The sequence below is a fragment of the Cebus imitator genome, unplaced genomic scaffold (assembly GCF_001604975.1).
Source record: "Cebus imitator isolate Cc_AM_T3 unplaced genomic scaffold, Cebus_imitator-1.0 Scaffold213, whole genome shotgun sequence".
NCBI lineage: Eukaryota > Metazoa > Chordata > Mammalia > Primates > Cebidae > Cebus > Cebus imitator.
The window spans coordinates 346,878-371,550 of NW_016107528.1; the positions used below are offsets into that span (position 1 = coordinate 346,878).

The 24,673-nt window shown below is 38.7% G+C and overlaps 1 protein-coding gene across 3 annotated transcripts in view; it reads right to left on the reverse strand.

Annotated features, from left to right (window-relative positions):
* PLPP1 (phospholipid phosphatase 1) overlaps positions 1-24,673 on the reverse strand; it is a 100,953-nt gene that overhangs the window by 7,970 nt on the left and 68,310 nt on the right. For all 3 annotated transcript variants that reach the window (XM_017548670.2, XM_017548669.2, XM_037745775.1), the window contains exon 4: positions 6,458-6,515. In XM_017548670.2, the coding sequence (XP_017404159.1) occupies positions 6,458-6,515 (58 nt within the window). The remainder of the gene's footprint in view (positions 1-6,457; positions 6,516-24,673) is intronic.

Below are 24,673 nucleotides of genomic sequence, written 5' to 3' on the forward strand. Positions count from 1 at the left end.
ATAAGAGGCAGGACATACCAAAACCCAAGGGACATAACAAAAGCAATGCTAGGAGGTAAATCAATACCAATAAATGCATACATCAAAAATCTAGAGTCTGGGCACAGTGGCTCACGCCTGTAATCCCAGCACTTTGGGAGGCTGAGGTGGGTGGATCACCTGAGGTCAGGAGTTTGAGACCAGCCTGGCCAACATGGTGAAACCCCATCTTTACTAAATACAAAAAATTAGCTGGGCGTGGTGGTGCATGGCTGTAGTTCCAGCTACTTGGGAGGCTGAGGCAGGAGAATTGCTTGAACCCAGGAGGCAGAGGTTGCAGTGAGCCAACATCGCACCACTGCACTCCAGCCTGGGAAACAAGAGCGAAACTGTCTCAAAAAAAAAAAAATCTAGAAAGATTTCAAGTAAATAATTTAACAATGCACCTCAAGGTAATAGAAAAGAACAAATCCAGAATTGGTAGAAGGAAGGAAATACTAAAGAGCAGAGCAGAACTAAACAAAATGAACTTTTACAAGTACAAAGGATCAACAAAAAAAGTTGCTTTTATGAAAAGATAAAATTGACAAGAGAAAAAGAAGACCCAAATAAATTCAGAAATGTAAAAGGAGACATTACAACTAACAAAGAACTACAAAAGAATATCTGAGACTATCTCCAATCATCTATTTGGAGATAGGGTCTCACTGTCACCCAGTCTGGGGCACAGTGGCATGATCATCACTCACTGCAACCTCAGCCTCCTGGGTTCAAGTGATCCTCCCATCTCAGCCTCCTGAATAGCTGGGACTACAGGAGCGTGCCAGAGTGTCTGGCTGATTTTGTTGTTGTTTTTTGGTAGAGACAGCATGTTGCTGTGTTGCCCACTGGTCTTGAACTCCTGGCCTCAAAGGATCTCCCCTCTCAAACTCCTGGGATTACCGGCATGAGCTACCATGCCTGACTATCAGAGACTATTATTAACCATTGTGCACTAATAAACTGGAAAGCCGAGAGTAAATGGACAAATTCCTGGATACACAGTCTTCCAAGATTGAATCAGGAAGGAAGAGAAAACCTGAACAGACCGATAATGAGTAATGAGATTCAATCAGTAATAAAATGTCTCCCAACAAAGGAAGGTCCAGGACCAAATGGCTTTATTACTGAATTCTACCAAACTTACAAAGAACTAACACCTATTATCCTATTCTAAAAAATTGAAAAGAAGGGAATTGTCCCTCACTCATTTCATGAGGGGAGCATTACCCTGATACAAAAAACAGACAAGGATGCAACATAAGAAAGCTATAAGCCAATATCTCTGATAAACACAGATGCAAAAATCATCAACAAAATGCTAGCCAGCCTAATACAACAGCACATCAAAAATATATTATGCCACGATCAAGTGGGATTTATCTCAGGGATTCAAGGAGGTTTCAACATAGGCAAATCAATAAACATGATATTACATTCAAATATGATGAAAATGTGATAAACTTCAACATCCCTTCATGATAAAAAAAAAAAAAGCTAGGCATGAAGGGGACATATCTCAACATGATAAATGTTATATACAACATACAACTAACACCATGCTGCATGGGGAAAAGCTGAAAGCCTTCCCATAAGACTTAAGGATGCTACTTTGACCCCTCCTATTCACCATAGCAGTGAAGACCTAACCCTGAGCAATGAGGCAAGAAAAAGTAGTAAAGGGCCCAGGTATGGTGGCTCATGCCTGTAATGCCAGCACTTTAGAAGGCCAAGGCAGGCAGATCGCCTGAGCTCAGGAGTTCAAGACGAGCCTGAGCAACATCTCTATCAAAAAAAAAAAAAAAAATGCTAGGCCTCTGGTGGCATGCGCCTGTAGTCCCAGCTACTTGAGAGGCTGAGGTGGGAGGATCGATGGAGCCCAGGAGGATGAGGTTGCGGTACCCCCTGCAAGGCAATGGTATTAGGAAAATAGGGCCTTTTGTAGGTGATTAGGTCATAAGGGCTTAACCCTCATGAAAAGGGATTAATGCACTAATAAGAGACCCAGGAGAGTTCCCTTGCCCTTTCTACTGTGTGAGGACATTCTGCAACCTGGAAGAAGGCCCCACCATTACCCAACCATGCTGGTACCCTAATCTTAGATTTCCAGCTTCCAGACTGAGAAATAAACTTGTTTTTTATAGACCACCCAGTCTTCTACAATTGGTTACAGCAGCCAAAACTAAGACAGGAAGGATATAACCATTTTTGGTTGACATTTCTGAAACAGTTAACTTCCATTAAAGGATCTAACTAGAATATCTCACCTTTAAAATAACTGTTGAATGAGATATTTTTTGAAGCTGTTTTATTTTGATTTTTCCTTTCCTTGACTAACCTTGTTAACACTTCTTAACTGTAAAACGTCATTATTGTCTCATAGCCTCTTAATATTCTACTGTTAATAAATTAAAAGGGTTTTTCTCCATTTTAAACTAGAGTCAAGGGGTCAGCTTGCAAGTTAAAACAGTTTTCACATTTTTAAGGAGCTTTTTTTTTTTTTTTTTTCAAAAAAGAATACGTGATCGACAAAGCCTAAATATTTATTATCTGAACTTTTACTGAAAAAAAACTGCCAACCCCAGAACTAGACTAATAACAGCAGGCCCAACACAAAGAAATATACCTTGGCCTACTTATTTTGAAACAGCGCTTTTATGACCAGCCAGGCAAACCAAACTGATTGCTCCACCTACATTTGATGACACATTTGGCCAGCAGAACACTGGAAAGCAGGCCTCAGTTTAGTCTTCTTTGGGCTTTAATTTCACCATTCTTGGGATTCACGGAGGCACTAAATTTAGATCTTGAATCCCACCTCAAAATCAGGCAGGATTCGTGTAGTCTCTGGGCCATGAGTTGTTCATCATTTGTCTAATGTTCAGCAATAATCAAGCTTAGAAAACATGAAATATCAACAATGCTAGGTAGCATACAGTGAATGCTAAATGAGGGATTATATGAATCTTAAGGAATGTGGATAGTATGAAAGAGTCTGAGTGGGTTTAGATAGGTGGGCAGCACTGTCTAAACAAGGCAGAGGGCAAGGCTCAGATCAGAGGTGTTTTATGGCAGGGAGGAGAGTCTGGCTGAAGCACAAATAGAGGAATTTCATAACAGGCGGTGATATAAATAATCTGGGGTTACAGCCTCAATAGAATGGTCTCAGGAAAAGTTTTTTTAGCACTCTTCACTGTATTGAAAGAAAATACAGACTCAAACCATGGCTGTTCTCCTGAATAATCAAATAAATGTGGAATCTCTGGCATTCAGCCAATTCATGGGGCGTCACTAAGCATATAAACTGGCTATGTGCAAAGCAGCCCTGCCCTGAGCTCCCGCAGGCCTGGGAAGTTTTCACTGATGCTTACTCTCTTGGCACTGTTAAGTGTGCAGGGCTGCACTGCCTGCCAGTGAAGAACAATGGTCAGGGTGTTTTAAGAGACATTTTTAACTAGAAGTTAATTTCTGGGTGTCAGGAATCGAAAGGGAAGTTTTGGCTATCAAAGACTATCCTTGGAGAGGATTTAAATGACTACATCTCCACCCAAATCTGGGACTGACTCATGATGCCAAGATGCCCAGAGAAACAAGATGAGTCATTGCCCAAGGAATTTGGGGCTGGGGCTTAGAGGTTAAACGTTGTACATTAATGTGAAAAGCAAGGAGACATCTGTGTATTCAGGGCTGAAATCAAAGCTGGGGCCTACATCCACATCAAGCAAATATTTCCACTGCCTAGAGTCAGTAAAATGCAGTGTATAGTTGCTTTGACCTGCTTTCTTCTCCAGGAAGGTCTATAACAAATCTATTTACCTAGGCTTCTTTTTTTCTTTTAGGCCATTATAACTTTCCATCTGTTAAATCAAACTAAAATCTGGCCTGAAAACACCCTATTCACATATTTGAGTTCTTCTTTACAAAGTACAGCCTAACTTGGTAGGTAAGCAAACTGCAAGCTTGACTTAGGAGTGTGCTTCTGTAACAATGGCTCAGTCTCAGCCAGTCCCAGCAGCCATATTTCAGCCACTCACAGCCATTCAAACCACACTCAAATAAGGCTCAAAGGCCGGGCTGTAACCAATCCAGCAGTTTCTGCGCTCACTTCATTTTCTGGACTCACTTTCCGTTTTCTGTCCACAAATTCTCCCTGACCACTTAGAAGCGCTAGAGTCATTCTGAGTCTGCTGTGATTCTGAGTGCTGCCCAATTTAAGAGTCGTTTCTTCCTTCCTCAATGAAACCCTTAAATTTGTTTAAAGCTGTTCTTTTAACACGTCTAAATGGTTCATACTGATCCAATTACCTTACTATGGCTGACATCATTTTCCCGAGTTGATATCCCTCATATGTGGCTGCATGTCCACAGAGCAGGTTTGCCATGGAGGCCCTCTAAACATCAATCTCATCCCCTCTATGGTAATTTTAATCTCTCACAAAACAGCCCTCAGTACAAGTTTCTATTTGACCAGTTACACACATGTAACGGGTGTTTTGAGAAGGGTCAAGAAAGAAGAGCAGAAAATGATAAAATATGGAATGTTATATCTGAGAATTTTCTTTAAAATTACAAACAGTGGGTCAAAGTTATGTGTCAGTCACTTCCAGAATGCCATTTTACTTCCAGAGATCTGCATCAGCTGACCTTTAAAATAAATGGACTAAGGTTCGGACCAAGTCACCAATCAGTACGGCATGGGATCCTGATTATCAAGAGACCTGAGAGCTCACAGAACTCAGCAGCCCTCCCAAGGTGCCTATTCCCTCACTTGTCAAACAGTAGCAATCATCCCTCATCTCTTCATGGAAATTTTTAATCAAAAATAAAAGTAGTATAAAATGCAAATCATCATCAAGATCAATCAAAACTCAGATTCCTAGGTCTCTCATAAAGAGGGACTTGGGCACTCACACATGCAGGTGAGCGAATAACAAACCACAAAAGCTAGTGAGACAAAAGTTACACTCAGTGAGGTAGTGAGGTGTAGCCCAGGGCATGCAAAGCATGTCCACACATTCAAATGCCCTTCAGTGTAGTCACGGGCCCACGCTTTGGGAAGAGCTCTCAGGACAGTAACGGCTCTGGCTATTGCCCAGCCTTCCTGGTCTGCCCTAGTCCTTGTGGCCTAATTAAAAAGAAAAAAAAAATGTTGTCTCCCTTAAGAAAGAATGCTGAATTTTTTTCTAATAAGATAAATGAACAGAAGATGTCAGAATAGTATTTGCTGCTACCTTCAAGTCACATTTTCCATGCTGTGTCTGCAGAAACATTTGAGCGTGTGTCTTAAAAAGGAAGTCCTAAATTCTGCTGAATCATACTCTGTGCTTTCTCACTAAATTTATTTCATGTAAAATGAAAACTTTGAAAATTAGCTATTGTAATGGTTTGAAGTTGTGAATTTGAATTTTATATAACACATCTTCAATTTATATATTCTTTTAATGTTTGGAATTTGGTTTTTCAAATAAAAACAAGATTCTAGTAAAACATTTTAAATTTTCTCTGAGACTAAATTAACTCCCATTAGTTTTCCCTTAATATATACCATGTACTTTAAGCATTAAATACTTAATGTGATCAAAGGGAAAAACACAGGAAACCACAAATTTACATAGAATACAACTGTATACACCCAAATATACAGTGTTTTATTAATAATACTTTATATGTAAAGAGAGAACATTATAAAAAAATTAAAATCAAATAAAATTGACCTTTAAAAATCTCCTGAATGTGTCCTAAAGCCTGGTTCTTGCATTAGTTACTCTCAAAAAACTACATGCTCATCCCTAGTTTAAGATGCAAAATATGGGTGGAAATCTTCCTAAGTTCTCACTGCCAGCGTGGTATGATGCAAGTGCAAATTGCTATGCTGCTGCTTTGCAGGCTGGCATCAGAATTAGACCTGGAAGTTGTATAGGTGACAGGCTCCAGAAGTGGCAACTGCCTTTCCCAGAAGTTGAAAAACCCTTCTGGTCCCTTGCAGAGCAGTCTGGGAATGTTTTAGAAAATGAAAGGAAAACAAAATCTGCTCAAATAGGAACAAGGACAGCTAACGATCAAAAGTGAACTCCTCACCACAGCAGAGCCCAGGAGGAAAGCAGCTCTGCTGCTATTCACCCACACTGAGCAGATAGGGGAGGGGCTCCCAGTTAGGGAGGAGGTTAACAAGCAACAGCAGCCCCTTGGCCCAGTCCTTCAGATTAGTGACCTGCTGTGATTACACAGAAGCTGTGTGTTCCAGAAAACTACTTCAGGAAACATCCCGAAGTAAGCGCACACATCAACTAATTCTTAGCATGAAACTTACAGATTTGCAGATTACCTGCTTTACCTTTTGCCACTGGCTAATTTATTAGGACAGGAGAGGACACTGATGCTGAGCACATTAATTCCAGGCAGCACAGAACCTAACCATCAATATACACAAAGTACTTACTGCCACAAACAGCATGCAGTACATGGAGAACGAAGAGTGGCCTGAGTAGAAGGACAACCTAGAAGAAGAAGAAGAAGACAAATGTTACTTTTTTCTCTTAGGAGCCAAAAGTATTCTTGATTTCATAAATCTTCTCCTTAGCTTCAGAATGTACACAACTGCCTCCCTCCATCTTGAGAAATTAGAAGGGTGGAGCAGGAGGACAATTAGGACAGGAACATTAAACAGTGCAAGAAGGATCTGAGCTCAGATTTCTATGTAGTATCATTTTATTGAAACTTTCAGGATGGGTAATGTGTCATGAGAATAAACTTGCCAAGTGTTTCTAAGATGTTAGAGGAATGACACTTGACAAGTCATAACTGGCACAAATGGCCTTGACTGTTACATATGCACTTATGTGACCATGATTTAAGTTTTATTTTCCACTTGCAGGGTTAGTCCCTGAGTAATGTAATACCTCCTTGGGAATACTCAGAAGTTGATTGCTTTTTTCCATCCATATTAATATTTTAGTGTTTTAAATGGGCACACATCTTGCCTTACATTTCCCACCAGATTGAGTGCGTTTGTTTCTTTCGGTGTTAGCGTCTATAAACATCTGAGTTATCATCTTCCTCACCTAAAAATGACAGAATGCTTACAAAATTTTATAGCACTTCTGAGAAAAGAAAAATAGAGCTCACTAACATTCAACTTCTAAGTTTTGCTTATCCAGAATTAGCCACTGATGCAGAAGAGACAAGCACATCAAGCACAGTAAAAGTAAGCCACAAAAAGATGCTCATGCAAATAGCTAGAATACATCTCCCGACTGCTATTCCCTGCATAAGAATAAAAACAAAAACAAGAGGGACAGGCTCTAAAGTAATTTACTTATTACACTCTGCCTTATTCAAATGGAATTTAAGGGAGATGTTGGTTCCCTGGATTCAGACAGGAGAAAAACCACCTAACACACATATCAGAAAGTCACGTGTGTATGTTCAGCAGCTGCCAGTGGGTGCAAAAGTAAGGATTACTTAAGTGTATACACTGATGATGATTCTACCAAGAATTTTGATTGCCTTTTTCTAAATCAGATATATGCCTAAGAAAGCAAATTCTCTTAATTTCCTGTGCCAAGCAGGAATTATGTAATTAAACCCAATAATTACTCTGGGTTTAGTCTATGTAAAGGGAGAAAAATAAATCACTTTTTAGCCTTGCTATATGACCATACAGAATGGATCAATACAAACAGTAATTTTAAATCAGATAATTAGAGCAGAGCACTGCACAATTTATAGTTTCAATGTTTTATTGAAGAGCCTACAAGTTAATAAAAGCCAATTTCAAGGATTATCAGACCCCATCAAGCCAACATAACCATGATCCCAGAAATATTCTCAAAGCCAAGCGAGTGAGGTTTCACTAAATCCTTTACACAGTGCTACAAAATCATAAACTGCAAACTAATGTAATAGTTTTAAACAGCTCTGAATCATCCATAAGGTGATTTCATTCATTGGTTTCCATTTTTTACACTGAATACAAAAACAGATATTTTATTCAGTATAGAATTTGTGAAGAAATCTGGCTATGACTGTGACAGTGATTAAAAACAAAGAGGTAATTCTATTCAATCTCAGTGTCTACGTCTTTATCTATGGTAATTTACACAACAGATCATGGTAATACGGACTTCTATTTCTATTAAAAAGCAAACAGAATAATGCACACAAAAACGGAAATTCTAATTATTCATATTCCATATAAATCTAACTCTTTATTGGAGTCTCTAGGAGATACACCTCTTAAGTGTATCTCATTATGACCAGAATGCACAAATGGACTATATACCTGTATGGGTGGTTTAATAAAACCCAAGGGGTAGCCCAAATGCTTTTTTGGGGGCAGGCAGTGGTGGGGGGAGAATGGAGTCTCACTCTGTTGCCCAGGCTGGAGTGTAGTAGCGCATTCTTGGCTCACTGCACCCTTTGCCTCCTAGGTTCAAGCAATTCTTCTGCCTCTGCCTCCCAAATAGCAGGGATTACAGGTGTGTACCTCCAAGCCCAGCTAATTTTTGCATTTTTAGTAGAGACGGGGTTTCACCATGTTGGCCAGGCCGGTCTTGAACTCCTGACATCATGCGATCCATCAGCCTTGTCCTCCCAAAGTGCTGGGAATACAGGTGTGAGCCATATATTCCCATGCCTGGCCTCAAATGCAGTTTGTTTTCATCACAGTGACCTCACTGAAATGTTTAAGACTATAGCCCTGGCCTCAGAACTCTGCCCTTACAATTTAACCAATTCTAGATTTTAACCAATCCTATACTACCATCTCACTTCATTATAGCCTCTCTGATGAAGGCAGGTACAGTACAGTAATAATGTGAGCCAGCTTTCCAACCAAATCTTAGGAAAATCTCAGGAAGAAAATTTACAGAGAGAAAAATATATTTTGAAATGCTATTTTCACTGACTCTGAGGTGCAGTCTACAATAAACAAGCTTCAGTTAGTAAGCAAACTGGTTTTGACTACGTAACTCACTGTGAATGGGGTTCTGTTTATTTTTTGAGATGGAGTCACACTCTATCATCTAGGCTAGGGTGCAGTGGTGCGGTCTTGGCTCACTGCAACCTCCGCCTCCTGGGTTCAAGTGATTATCCTGTCTAAGCCTCCTGAGTAGCTGCACTACCAGGCCCGGCTAATTTTTATGTTTTTAGTAGAGATGGGGTTTTGCCATGTTGACCAGGCTGGTCTCGAACTCCGGGATCTTAGGTGATCTGCTCGCCTTGGCCTCCCAAAGTGCTGGGATTATAGGTGTGAGCCACTGCACCTGGCCTAGGATTCTATTTCAAATGGCAGCTTTATGATTTTTTTCCTCACATTTGTCAGCCAGGTCACCCCCTTTCTCAGAGCCAGTTAAACTTGGCCTGAACCCCAATATCATGGCCTTGAGAGCATTCATAGCAATCCACCTGCACCCTCTTGCCCCTCATGCCTGTCAGTTCTCTCAACTGAGCATTCTTATATCTCTTTGCTCCAACATCCACATCCATGTTCGGCCTCATAAATTGCAAAGACACAATCAAATCCAGTCTTTATCAACATCAAAAGCAATCAATTCCTATAAAGCATTTCTTAATTTTGTATTGTGGGGCTCAGAAGGAGGTTAAATCACAACCCAGCTGATCACCTCTCTGCTCTCTTCTCACCATCTGACTTTCTTCCTTTCCTCCTCCCTACTCTCCAAAGTTAAAAAACACAAAACAGTTATACCTTTAGCTGTTCTAGTATGAAGTATCTTTATTTTGCATTCATTCTTTTTTTAATTGAGACAGAGTCTCACTCTGTCACCCAGGTTGGAGTGCACAGGCACGATCTCAACTCACTGCAACCTCCTCCTCCTAGGTTCAGGCAGTTCTCCTACCTAGCCTCCCGAGTGGCAGGAATTACAGGCATGTGCCACCATGCCTGGCTAATTTTTGTATTTTTAGTAGAGATGGGTTTTCAACATGTTGGCCTGGATGGCCTCGAACTCCTGACCTCAAGTGACCTGCCTGCCTTGGCCTCCCAAAGTGCTGGGATTTACAGGCATGAGCCACCGTGCCCAGCCTGCATTCATTCTTGACTGATGGTTTTCCTGAGTACAGAATTCTAAATTGATGACTTTTTCTCTCATCGCTTTGAGGCTATCATTGCACTATCTTCTTGCTTCTGCTTTTGCTGTTAAAATACAAGCCATCTGTCAGCCAGTTCCTTCTGGGTTATCTGTCTTTTCTCTAACTGCTTCCTCTCCTCCTGCCGCCTATCAATATTCCGGTTTTACTGTCATGCATCTAGCACTAGGATTTCTTTTTATTGATCTAGTTTAGTGTTCGTTGGCTTCTATCTGAGGACTCGCCACTTGGTAAAAGTCCTCAGCCATTACTTTGCATACTGGCCATCCTCCATCCTAGTAGCTTTCTGTGGGAGGCTAATTCAGCATGTAAGACCTTTGCTTTCTATTCCTCCAGATCTCTTAACCTTTCTTCTCTATTTTTAATCTCAGTCTCTTTAGGTGTAGCTTTCATTTTGTCATCCCTTTCACTGTATCTAATCTGCTTAATCAATATGTTATGCTGTAAATTTTAAATTATCATATATGTATCATTTACAGATCCCTTTGGTTCTGTTCCAAACCTGCTTGGCCAACTTCAGTTCTCTTCATCCCACATCATACTTTCTATCTGCTCTTATTTTAGTCTACACCTGGTAATTCTAATATCTGTAACCTCTGAGAGTTTATGTAATTTGTTGTATTTGCTGTCACTTAGGGTAGCTTGTTTCCTCATAAGTTCATTTATATCAGAATGAGGTCATGTCCTTGGGACTCCATCTGAGGGGAATCTTTGAGCCTTTGTTTAAGGAGAGTTCCTCCGGAGAAGATATATGTTTACCTATGCTGGGTTCACTACCAACACACTTTAGCCTCAAGCTTTTTTTTCCCCCTTTTCCTTCCTAACCCAAATAGTATGAATTCTGGCTCCAGACCAGTGTGAGTGTGGTCCTGTGTTTAAGAATTCTTTTTAATAGCTCCCGTGGGGAGGATGCTGTCACTGTCTGGGAGTCCTTACGTTATCCACATGCCTCTTATGACCTCCTCTCTGGCCTCGGCCTTTAGCTCTGTGCCCCATGTTCACTGCCTATCAAAACTCAGGGTCTATGCCACCAGGAACCAGCAGATACTTTCAATGACCACAATGGATCTACGGCACTAACTGACGCAGGCCTCAGAAAAATTCCTTTACTCTCCCACCAGCAACTATTTACTAAAAACACTTATATGTGTTTTAGGATGTGTATATATAAGATGTAATATACACAAATGTGTGTGTAATGTATCATCTAGCATGTTTAGCTGAACTATTATCAGTAGGCACTTAATCCTCCATGTTGCCATAAATAGAAGCAGGCTTTTTTTTTTTTTTAAAGAATTCTTAATACTAACGAAATGCTATCTAAAAATCAATCACTTTACTAAGAGACACAATAGTTCAGCAACAGCAGTTTGTTTTTAATTATACAGTGACTAATGTTCAAAAATGTTTCAAATTATTACTATACCACCATTTCCCCCAGGTACGCCAAAATTGGTTCTGCTACGAATTAGAATTAGATTTTTTCCCCTAAAAATCATCCTGAAATTGATTCCTGAAGCACTGTAAGGCAGAAAGATTGTTGAAAGACTTATAATTGTTACAAGTTACTGAGTATGTTCAAGTACTTAATACACAGTGTTTCCACTTTTCACAAAAACTCTCGTGCTCACATAGAGACAGTGATTCTCAGACAGGTTCAGTAACTTGCTCAAACAGTCGCATCACTTTGGGGCTCAAATCTGAGTCTTCCCAACTCTTTCTGTGCCATGATTTCACTCTTGTCAGTGGCAGACAGACCCAGGAGGAACTTTAATCCTGGCATCTCCAGGCAGGGGAGTTCCATCACAAAGTACAGTTTACATGTGGCAAAATGTATGAAGTAAATATATGAAGAAGAAATTAGACTTAATCCAAGAATAAATACATGCTGCCAATGTGAAAATAATCTTTGTCTTCTTTAGAGACAGGGTCTTGCTCTGTCACTCAGGCCACAGCACAGTAAATAATCATTTTAAGTGAATACCAATTTGTCTTTTTTGTATACTCTAAAGGCAAAAGGAAAGGAAATCAAACTGTAATGAGGCATTTTCTTCAAATGTTATTTCCTAATTTTAAAGTTTATATAACAGCAGATTAACGTGAAGTATAGCATAAGTTCCCCTCTGTGATAATCTTTAAACATGGACTGATCCTATAAAAAAGTTAATATGTCCTACACAAATGCTACAAATGGATATATGAGCAATGACCTCTTAATGAACATAATTTATTTCGGAAAGATTTTTACAGTTGATAACTGCTAAATGCTTTAGCAATGAGATACCGTATTACTATCTACAAGAATCTCACATCTAAGGTACTTGAGGAATCAAGTAGGTGATGAATGAGAAAAGAGGCACTCTCGTATTGCACACTTTCTGGAGGATGGTTTGGTAGTATCTATCAACATGTCAAACACATATTATGTGACCCAGTAATTCCACTTTGAGGTATGTCTCCTAGAGAAATGCAAACGTATACCGCAACACTGCCAGAAACTCAAGGACCCAAGGAAGATTCTAGCTTTTTTTTCAGATGGAGTCTTGGTCTGTCACCCAGGCTGGAGTGCAGTGGTGTGATCTCAGCTCATCACAACCTCTGCTTCCCGGGCTCAAGCAATTCTTCTCCCTCAGCCTCCCAAGTAGCTAGGATTACAGGCATGCAGTACCCCCAGCTAATTTTTGCATTTTTAGTAGAAATGGGGTCTCACCATGTTGGCCAGGCTGGTCAAACTCCTGACCACAGGTGATACACCTGCCCCAGCCTCTCAGAGTGTTGGGATTACAGGCGTGACCCTCCATGTCCTGCCGATTCTAGCACTATTCTGAATACAGTTATCCCACGGTATCTGTGGGGGACTGGTTCCTGGACCTTCCAAGGATACCAAAATCCACAGATGCTCAAGTCCCCGATGTAAAATGACACAGTATTTGCATATAACCTTCACACATTATCCCATATACTTTAAAACATCTCTAGATTATCTAAAATACCTAATACAATGTAAATGCAATGTAAATAATTGTCCTACTGTATTGTTTAGGGAATAATGGCAAGAAAAAAGTCTGTATACATTCAGTACAGGTCAATTTTTTTCACAAATATTTTCAATCCACAGTTAGTTGAATCCACAGATATGGAGGACTGACTATATAACATATTAACTAAAATGAATAGCTCTGTGTGAACTGATACAAGCCGTGTCTCCAGGACATTTTTTTTTTTTTTTGGAGATGGAGTCTCGTTCTGTCACCCAGGCTGGAGTGCAGTGGTGCAATCTTGGCTCACTGCAACCTCCGCCTCCCAGGTTCACATGATTCTTCTGCCTTGGCCTCCTAAGTAGCTGGGACTACAGGTACCTGCCACCATACCCAGCTAATTTTTTTTTTTTTTGTATTTTTAGTAGAAATGGGGTTTCACCATCTTAGCCAGGATGGTTCAAGACATATTTTTAGAAGTTATTTATTTAATCCACACAAACTATACAATTTCACATTCAATATAAAAATACATAGAAAAATGACTGAAAGGAAATACAAACTATTAACAGCAGCTCTGGGGAAGGGTATCAAAATGGGGGTCAAACTAAACTTTCACATAACACAGTGATAATACTGGAATCACAACTTGTTGTAACAGGGATAATATATATGTGAAAGTATTTTAAAGCAATGGTTGTCAAAATATGACATCCCGCCAGGCGCAGTGGCTCACATCTGTAATATCAGCACTTTGGGAGGCCGAGGTAGGCAGATGACGAGTTCAAGAGATCGAGACCATCCTGGCCAACACTAAAGCTGGTGTGTGCCTTTAGTCCCAGCTACTCAGGAGGCTGAGGCAGGAGAATCGCTTGAACTCGGGAGGCGGAGGTTGCAGTGAGCCAAGATTGCACCATTGCACTCTAGCCTGGGCAACAGAGCAAGACTCCATCTCAAAAAAAAAAAAAAAAAATGACATGCCTACTACAGATTTCTTACAAATCCCTTCCCCACCAAATACACACATACAGTCTACATCCCTCTTCCTAATAGTTTCCCTAAGAGTTTCTTGGCTAAAAGTGCCACTACTCTGGGTATAAACGCAGCTCCCTACTTAAAAACTCATGCCCAGACCCAGCAGTGACTCAGGCCCTGTTCTCACATCTTGCAGTTAAAATGTTTTAACATATATATGTATTTTTAAATATCACGTTTCCAATACAAATATACAATATACATATAATTTAAAAGGAAGTCAAACTACAACATGGGGCATTTTCTTCAACTGTTTGATACTTTGAAATTCAGTATATTAACTCTGCCATTTTTGTAACTAACAAAGCTAATAAATATATTTAAATCCTGAATGTTTAGAAAGAGGAAGCTTTTTAAAGAAATCATATTTCTAGAAAGGTCTAGAACCATAAGAACCAAAGGGTAACTCCCAAGGGGTACAAAGATGAAGGTAATAAATAGCAAAGGAATATAAAATGGTCCCCGCCAAAATTAAGTAAAATGTAATAGAATAAAAAAATTTATAAACACATCTTCTTTCCTTGAACCACCTAGAAAATGATTTCATTTGCAGCAAAAATCCTGTCATAAACTCCCTGAATTATTTTTACAATTATTTTAATATTTCCATTTAAAGCTACTCTATTGTATAAGGTCAATTTTAACCAAGCCACATTATACAGAAACAACATACCTATCTGAAATAAGACAGAATGACAATTCTATCTTAGTAATTAATTCCTCAAATATCACTCCACAGCCACTAACACCTGTGAATAACATGCCAAATGACTAATATCTACAGATATTAGGTCATGATGCTTAAAGGAGAGAAACCAGCAGGAACATAGACAATGAAAAAAGAGGGAGAAAATAGGCAGGGCATGGTGATTCACACCTGTAATCCCAGCACTTTGGAGGTGGATGGATCACAAGGTCAGGAGATCAAGACCATCCTGGCCAACATGGTGAAACCCACTCTCTACTAAAAATACAAAATTAGCCAAGTGTGGTGGTAGGTGCCTGTAATCCCAGCTCTTCTGGAGGCTGAGGCAGGAAAATTGCTTGAACATGGAAGGTGGAGGTTGCAGTGAGCTGAGATCGCACCACTCCACTCCAGCCTGGTAACAGAGCGAGATTCCATCTCAAAAAATAAAAAAGAGGCGGAAAATGTAGGACACAGTAGGTATGTGTGTAGGATATTTCAAACTCATTTTAATGTGTGTCTTTTGTTTATGGAAAAATGTTGCAAAAGACAAATCCAGAAAATAGGAGTTGACTGAGAATCTTTAAGATAAAGGAAAGCAGAACTGGGTATATCTTGAAAATAGCATGACTGGGGAAGAAATGCTTCCAAACTCTCAGCAGGAAACCTTGGTGACTACTGTAACAGATGAGGACAAAGGCTGCTGACAAAAAGGGTAAAACACATGTAAGTACTAACCAGGGGAAGGAAATATCGTACGTTTATAATATAAGTTAATAACCAGTTTTCTTGGTTATTAAGGAAAATTCATGACCTAATATAAAAATACTCCAAACCACCAAAGCCACTTTACCTAACAGTAAAATGATAATAAGTTAATATTAATAATATTAATAACTTAGAATAATATGTTAATAACCAGTTTCGTCGGTTATTAAGGAAAATTCATGACCTGATACAAAAATACTCCAAACCACCAAAGCCACTTGACCTAACAGTAAAACGACAGTTAAAAAGGAAACAAGGGACAAGCGGTAGATGAAACAAAGGACACACTGTGTGCTGTTCCTTTGCAGGCAACTGTAGTACCTTGCCCACCACCCATCCCCTTTGTAAAATCGCAGAACGAGAAGCCTCCCTGCTAAAAGGTAAACTCTTTCAGAATAACACAGAAGGAAGAGACAGTTTTAATTTGCTTTCTAAAGTGTGCATTGTTATTAAGGTCAGGATTGCTAACTAGAAACAAAATCCTGAAACTTCTATTTTAAGCCCTCACCCCAAAAGACAACACCAAGACTACAACCTGGCAGGAGGCTCCACTTAAGACTCTCCTGCAGATGATGAAATCACCACTCTTGGTGACTAGGGTCAAGAAAGATAAGCCTTAGCTGGGTGGAGTAGTTCACACCTATAATCCCAGAGCTTAGGGAGACCAAGGTGGGAGGATCACTTGAGCCCAGGAGTTTGAGATCAGCCTGGGCAACATAGTGAGACTCTGTCTCCACCAAAAAAAAAAAAAAAAAGTGTTTTAATTAGCCAGGTGTGATATTAAAAAAAGAAAGAAAGATAAGGCTCAGGACATCAATAAAAGTCTCTTTAGTATTACGCCACAGAAATTTAGATTTTAGCACACACAACCAATGGCCAGAGGAGGCAAAAGCCCACACAGATGTAAAATTATTAGAGCCCAACAGGAGAGGCTGCCAGACAGGTCGCTCCTGTTCCTTTCAGATTAAGACCAGATGATGTCACTACAGCTCTTGTTATCAGGAGGACTAATGGTGCCACAATAATTCACTTATAGGAATCTTTTCTACCCAATAGACAAAAGCAGAAAAGTCACATTTAGTTCAGTATCCCAAGCACTTCAGCTGTTAGAGAAAAGAAACCAATAGCAATTCTTTCTCCAGTTCTTCCTGGAAAAAAAACAAAAAAAAACAAGAAACCGATAGCAATTCTTATCATATAACAATTAGGTGCCCATTTTAGTATATTTAGATTAAGGAGTGTAAAGCTGAATATCTTTTACAAGTATAGGGAAAAAAACATGAGCATGTTACTCTCCTGCTTCCAGTCAGTCCTTCACTAGAACATACTGTTGAGCAAAGAGTAAACATACCCTTCCTAAGCCCCAACACCTCCAGAACCATCATTTGCTAACAAACTACTTGATAGAGTTTGGAAGTACATCCCCTCTAAATCTCATGTTGAAATATAATCCCCAGTGTTGGAGGTGGGGCCTAACGGGAGATATTAGATCACTGGAATGGATCCCTCATGAATGGTTTAGTGCCATCCCCTGGTGATGAGTTAGTTCTCATTCAGTTAGTTCACATGAGATCTGGTTGTTTAAAAGAGTCTGGGACCTTCTCCTTCCCTGTGACTCTCGAGCCATGTGATATGCCTGCTTCCCCCTTCACCTTCAACCATGACTGTAAGCTTCCTGAGGCCCTCACTAGAAGCCAAACAGATGTTGGTGCCATGCTTACACAGCCTACAGAACCATAAGCCAAAATAAACCTCATTTATTAATTACCCAGTCTCAGATATTCCTTTATAGCAATGCAAAACAGCCTAACACACTACTTTCAGTTCCCAACATATCTGTTTCATGCTGTTTATTCAACACCTCTGCCTGGAATGAGCGCCACACCTCTCTTTGGTAATTATTACTTAAGAGTCAGTTCAGCCCGTTTCCTCCAAGAAACCTTTCCTAAAAATCTAGACTGAATTTATGAATCACCCTTTCTCTGAGAAGCACTCAATTAATATATCAATCATAGTCCAACCTGTTACGTTAAAATCTGTTACTGAGCCTTCTTCCCCAATTACATCAAAAGCTGGGCAGGCTGGGTGAAATAAGATTTTTTAAATAGGATTGATGGCATATTTTTAGTTGCATAAGATATGTTAACTATTTTTAAAAATCAGAAGGTACACCAAAACAAAAGAAAAATTACTGGCAAACTCCCATCCTCCCTGATTAAGACCACATCTTAATTCATGTTGTACCCCTAACACCCCGCAGCATTATCAAACATAGAGTAGGTATTCAATGTGGTTGTTTTTCTTTTTTCTTTTTTGCTAAAGTAGAATCTGAACTATTCAGTAATAAAGTTTTATTTAATTATCCAAGAAAATCCTTACACTTTTCAAATTTAAATGTCATAAACAAATTTACCTTTCTCCCCCACCCACATGCATCAAGAATATCAGTTTAAATGGCTTCACAAGAAGTATACTTCAACAATTTATGTTTTGACAGTTATAAAAATACATTAAGTAAAACTAAGAAATATACTTTATCATGTAATTAAATGCTGTATGCCAGTAAATTACATCAAGCCACCTAAGTTACCTCATTTAGATACCTTACTGTCTGATGTCTTTTCCCCTTTCAGTGGTTAGAAATTTGGACTTCCTCATCAAAACTAAGGAGCATTAGGAAGTCCAGTTTAACTTCCTTCTCTTGTCATTCTCTCGTCAGAAATCTTGGGCAAAGTAGATTAGTTTGAACATGCAGAACTTAATGCATCTTCCCCAACACATCTGGCAAGTATTTGAATAACGTGTGTAAAATGCCTCAAATTCCTTTTTCTATTATGATCAAAGGCAGACAGATTAACTGAGTAAGTAATATTCATAATAATTAAGTAACATATGTTTCCCACTATAAATTTTTAAAAGTACAACTCTTAGGCAGGGCACTGTGACTCCCACCTGTAATGCTAGCAGTTTGGGAGGCCGAGTCAGGTGGATCATCTGAGTTCAGGAGTTCCAGACTAACGTGTACAACATGGTGAAACCCTATCTCTACTAAAAATACAAAAATTAGCCAGGTACAGTGGCACATGCCTGTAATCCCAGCTTCTCAGGGGGCTGAGGCAGGAGAATGGATTGAACCTGAGAGGTGGAGGGTGCAATGAGCCGAGATCTTACCACTGCACTCCACCCCGGCCAACAGTGCAAGATGTATCTAAAAAAAAAAAAAAATTCAAATCTTAAAAACATGCTCAAAAGTAAGTAAGCACAATAATGAACCACAAACGATAGGAAGAAAGGTCTTAGGGGCTGTCTGAACTCTATTTCCCACTGCCTATGTGAAGATTTTCTCAATTTTTAAAGGAGTATTTTTGTTCTTCCACAAACCAAAAGTCTTCCAAATTGTCCATCCTCACATGCAAAAGTTTCTAAACATTACCCCAGAAGCAAAACATTGCTTCTGAGTTGCAACAGATTAAGAAAAAATAATGATTAACATAAAACAAACATAAAAGTTAGCCAATTCTATAAGTATCTCCCTCCTATAATATCTCCCAAATTTATTATATAAATGGACAGTACTATTATTAGATAATATTATCTGATGTCTCTGCAAACCTCATTCTCCCAAAAGAGTAGCATTAGAAATTCTGTATCAACAAAGGCTTTTTCTATCTGTCTGCTTAATAGAGAATGACATCATAGGAAATCAAGATCCAGACAGGTCAGTAGGTTACTGGTCAGTAAATTAGCTGGTCTAGGTGAAGCTGGTACCATTTTGGTACAGCAAATTTCTGTACTCCTCAGGGGCTATTACTGGTTTTCTTACTCACATATTCCCTGGAAACTAAGTGGCAGTGCTTTTTGTTTTTTCTTTTTTGTTTTGTTTTTATTTTATTTTTATTTATTTATTTTTTTCCTACAAGTCTAAATTGTCAGGTACTGACATTCAGAACAGGGGAGCTGAAAAGAGGTATTGGCCTTCAAGTCACCTTCCTGTTAAATACAATAATACAAGATAAATATAAACCCTTGTATCCTGAAGTAGATGTCATCCAAGGTCATGTTTTCATAATCCAGGTAATCTAAAGTAGTAGTTCTCAAGCTGTGGTGCCAAGATCAACAGCAGCATCTGAAACTTGTTAGAAGAAATACAGATTCTCAGGCCCCGTGCTAAATCTTCTCAATAAGGCACTTAAGTTGTGGCCCAGCAATCTGTGTTTTAAAAAGCCCTCCATTAAACTCTAATGAACCATTAAAGTTTAAGACCCATGGATCTAAAGAGAAAGTTGGCCTGGGAAGGGAGCTACAGCTACCTGGGCTCATTAGCCTTTTTTTAATCCCAAAAAATCTTAGTGGAATGGTATTCTCATTGGCATTAGCAATGGCAGTCCTAAATAACTGGATGTTCTACTATTGCAACTGGAGCCCCTTTTTAATTTATAGTAAATTCTCACATATTAATTTTAAATTATGAATAGAAACTCTCTAGATATTAAAATTAGTAACTATTCTATTAAAGTCCACTTATGTTCTTAGTTCTATGTTTTGGACCTAATTGTCACAACTGAAGTCCAGGAAAAGGCTTATAATATCAGTAATAGCAGACAGAGCACAAAAGTGTGTTACATGCAGGAAAGAGAGGATGGCAGGGAAAAAAAAAGAGTCAATGGGAAAAAATCAAAACCAAAAACCAAAATTGTAGGAGGATATTCTCATCCTTACATGTAACTCTGACTCATTTATACAGTCAACAAAAATGACTCATTTCGGGTGCTTATATTCCTTTCTGCCCAATGTCAAGCATTATAATTTTATAATTAAAAGCTTATATGGTGGCAGGCTGTAGAGATAAATAAGTTAAAAGAGCAGATTACACTATAATCTAAAATACTATGGACAATATTTAGACTGGATATTTTTTGCATTTTTAGCTTTCTTTTAAAATTCAAGAGAAAAATAATAAGAAAGTATGTATCCAGCCAAACTATACTCCACAATGGAACAGCAATGCATAGCCACAGTTATGTACCAATATTATACAGCTCTGAAACTGGCAACAACTGACTCATTCTGGAAAGACTAATGGAAATCACATTTTTCTAGGAAAATACAAAGTCTTTCTAAAACTTCATTTCTACATTTGATTTTCCTTGCTCCTTGCTTCAGAACCCCAAAACTTACCAAGGGAGCTTATCATTGAAAGCTATAAATAAGCCAGGCACAGTAGCTGACGCCTGTAATCCCAGAACTTTGGGAGGCCAAGGCGGGCATGTCATGAGGTCAGAAGTTCAAGACCAGCCTGGCCAACATGGTGAAACCCCTTCTCTACTAAAAACACAAAAATTAGCTGGGCGTGGTGGTGCATGCCTGTAATCCTAGCTACTCAGCAGAAGAATTGCTTGAACCTGGGAGGCAGAGGTTGCAGTGAGCAGAGATCACGCCACTGTACCCCATGCTGGGCAACAGAGCAAGATTCCATCTTGAGGTGGGGGGAAGCTATAAATAATAACTACTTTTAATGTATACAGTTCTGCAATTTCAATTATCCAAATATTCATTCTGCTTTTAAAGAGGGTGCTTTCCCAACCCTCACACAAGACTGTAAGCAGACACTTGCATGTGGATGGCTATAGAAACTTTAAAGGCTAAGTATGCTTAGGTCAAAAGTGCAATCAGAGTAACAGTACATGGCAGCCAATTTATATACACCAGGAAGAGACAGTGAGAGAGTATGACATATATACACCACAAAACAATTCTTTTTATACCATTTTAAATCAGTAATATATTTCACATTTTGTCAAAATGGCTTGTGCAAGAAACAAAAATATTATCAATAAGAAATATCGTAAGAAAATTTTGAGCTAAACAAGATAAGATTTATAGACCTGAACCAGAGAAATAATACATACATGAAGAATTTGTTCTTTTAAGAATCATTTACAATGACATTTTCTGGACTTTAGGTACCCTCTTATCACCACAATGACTTCCTTAAATTTGTTGGCTGAGAAAAAAGACTACAGTTTTCCTGCCTATTTGATTAATACATTGGTTGATCCAAGAGAGTATTAGAGACATAGGCACAGCATTTGGTGGAAAAGTACAAAACGGAAAACCAACGCCCTGAGACTGAAGTCCCACTTCCATTTTATTAAGTTTCTAGAATCAAAAACAAAATGCTAATCCTTACCATGCTTCAAGTTCTTTATTCATAAAAGTGGGACATTATTGTCCATGCCTATGTTACAATGCTAAAAGGATGAAAATGAGTAACAAATGGTCAGCATGCAAAAGTTTGGATATTTACGCCAGAAAATAAGGAGATGGTTAACTCCCAGGTTAATCTATGATCACTGAAAATAAACACCTTTCTTCATTTGGTTCTCAGTAAATAATAAACACATATATGCTTCTTTTCCCTGTAGCTTGGTTATGTATTAAACTTAAAAAAAATTAAATGAAGGGTTTAAAAATACATCTGACAATTGGGAGGCTGAGGTGGGTGGATCACAAGGTCAGGAGTTCGAGACCAGCCTGACCAATATGGTGAAACCCCATCTCTACTAAAAATATAAAAATTAGCCAGGCATAGTAGATTAAAAAGAATAAGCAAGATATAACTACATATTATCTCGAAAAGATATGCTTTAAATTCAAAGATTCAAATAAGCTGAAAGTTTTACTTATAGAAAAATATATAATCCAAACAATAAGCATAAGAGAACTAGAGTGACTATATATTAATATCAGGCAAAATAGAATTTAAAACAAAGAATATTTCTAAACACAAAGAAATACATAGATACAGGAAAAGGAGCAATACAGCAGGAAAAAAAAACCCAACACTTATAAGTGTTACATATTCAATACCATAGCCACAAAATAAATAAAACAAAGTTTACAGAAATGAAAGGACAAAAAGACAATTCAACAATTTGAGATTTCAAGCTGCCCCCAAAATAACTGTTTAAACATGTTGGTTAAAAAAAATCAGGGCCGGGCGCGGTGGCTCACGCCTGTGGTCCCAGCACTTTGGGAGGCCGAGGCGGGTGGATCGCGAGGTCAAGAGATCGAGACCATCCTGGTCAGCATGGTGAAACCCCGTCTCTACTAAAAATACAAAAAATCAGCTGGGCATGGTGGCGCGTGCCTGTAATCCCAGCTACGCAGGAGGCTGAGGCAGGAGAATTGCCTGAACCCAGGAGGCGGAGGTTGCGGTGAGCCGAGATCGAGCCATTGCACTCCAGCCTGGGTAACAAGAGCAAAACTCCGTCTCAAAAAAAAAAAAAAAAAAAAAAAAAAAAAAAAAAAAAAAAAAAAAAAAAAAAAAAAAAAAAAAAAAAAAAAAAAAAAAAATCAGTAAGATATAGAAGATTTGTGTAACAAATCAACTTGACCAAATTGATTTCTACAGAACACTTCATCCAAAAAACAGCAGAATATAGACGCTCTTCAAATGCACATGGAATATTCTCCAGAATAGACTATATGTGAAAAATGTGGGGACGAGGTGGGGTGGGATTCAACAAATTTGAAAGAATTCTAATCATATAAAGCATGTTCTCTAACCACAATGAAATTAAATTAGAAATCAATGACAGAAAGATAAATGAAAAATCCCCTAGTGAGCTACAGATCAAAGACAAAGACGCAAGGGAAATTAGAAAGTATTGTTAATCCTTGAACAACACAGGTTTGAACTGTGCAGACCCACTTACGTGCAGATTTTCTTCAATAACAGCTACAATGAGCATGCCTGCCTTTCCTGCCTCCCCTCTATCTCTGTCACCCCTGAGACAAGACTAACCTCTCCTCTTCCTCCTCCTCCTCAGCCTACTCAGTGAAGAAAATGAGGATAAAGACCTTTAGGATGTTCCATTTCCACTTAATGAACAGTAGATACATATTTTCTCTTCATTATGGTTTTCTTATTTTCTTTTCTCTACAGTACTTCATTTTAAGAACAGAGTATATAATAAATATGACATACAAAATATGCATTAATGGATGTTTATGTTATTGAGGCTTCCAGTGGACAGTAGGCTATTTGTAGTTAAGTTATGGGGGAGTCAAAAGTTATATGTGAATTTTTGACTGCACAGGGGGTCAGCACCCAGTCCTGCATTGTTTAAGGATCAACTATATTTTTAGTTAAAGGATCCAATATATCAAAATTTGTGACACAACTAATGATCGAAGCATCTACTTTATGAAACTAGAAAAAAGAAAAGCAAATAAAACTAAAAGCAGAAAGTAAATAAAAATAAAAGCATAAATTAAATTGAACACAAAAAATAGATAAATATCAATGAAATCAAAAGAAACCCTTGAAACTAATCAAAAAGTTAATAAAAATTGATAAGTTTCTACCCAGATCAGTCAAGAAAAAAAGAGGTAAGACAAAAATTATCAATAGTAAGATTATAAGAAGGGCTATCTCTGCACTTCCTACAAACAATAAAAAGATAGTATAATGACACGATGAACAACTTGATGCCAATAAATCTGACAACTTACATGGACAATTCCCTTAAACGACAAACAACCAAAGCTCATACAAGAAAACACAGATAACCTGAATAGTTCTATATCAATTTAAAAACTTTAAATCATATTTAAAACATTCCCACAAAGATTAGTCAATCCTGAGGGCATGCACCTGTAGTCCCAGCTATGTAGGAGCCTCAGGCAGAAGGATCACTTGAGCCCAGGAGTTCAAGGCTACCATAAGCTTTGACTGGGCCATGGCACTCTAGCCTGGGCAACATCTCTAATTGACTAATTAAATATAAATGAATAAGTAAATAAACATTTTGTTAAAAATTTAAAAACAGGCTGGGCGCGGTGGCTCACGCCTGTAATCCCAGCACTTTGGGAGGCCGAGGCAGGTGGATCACGAGGTCAAGAGATCGAGACCATCCTGGTCAACATGGTAAAACCCCATCTCTACTAAAACTACAAAAAATTAACTGGGCATGGTGGTGCATGCCTGTAATCCCAGCTACTCAGGAGGCTGAGGCAGGAGAATTGCCCGAACCCAGGAGGCGGAGGTTGCAGTGAGCTGAGATAGCGCCATTGCACT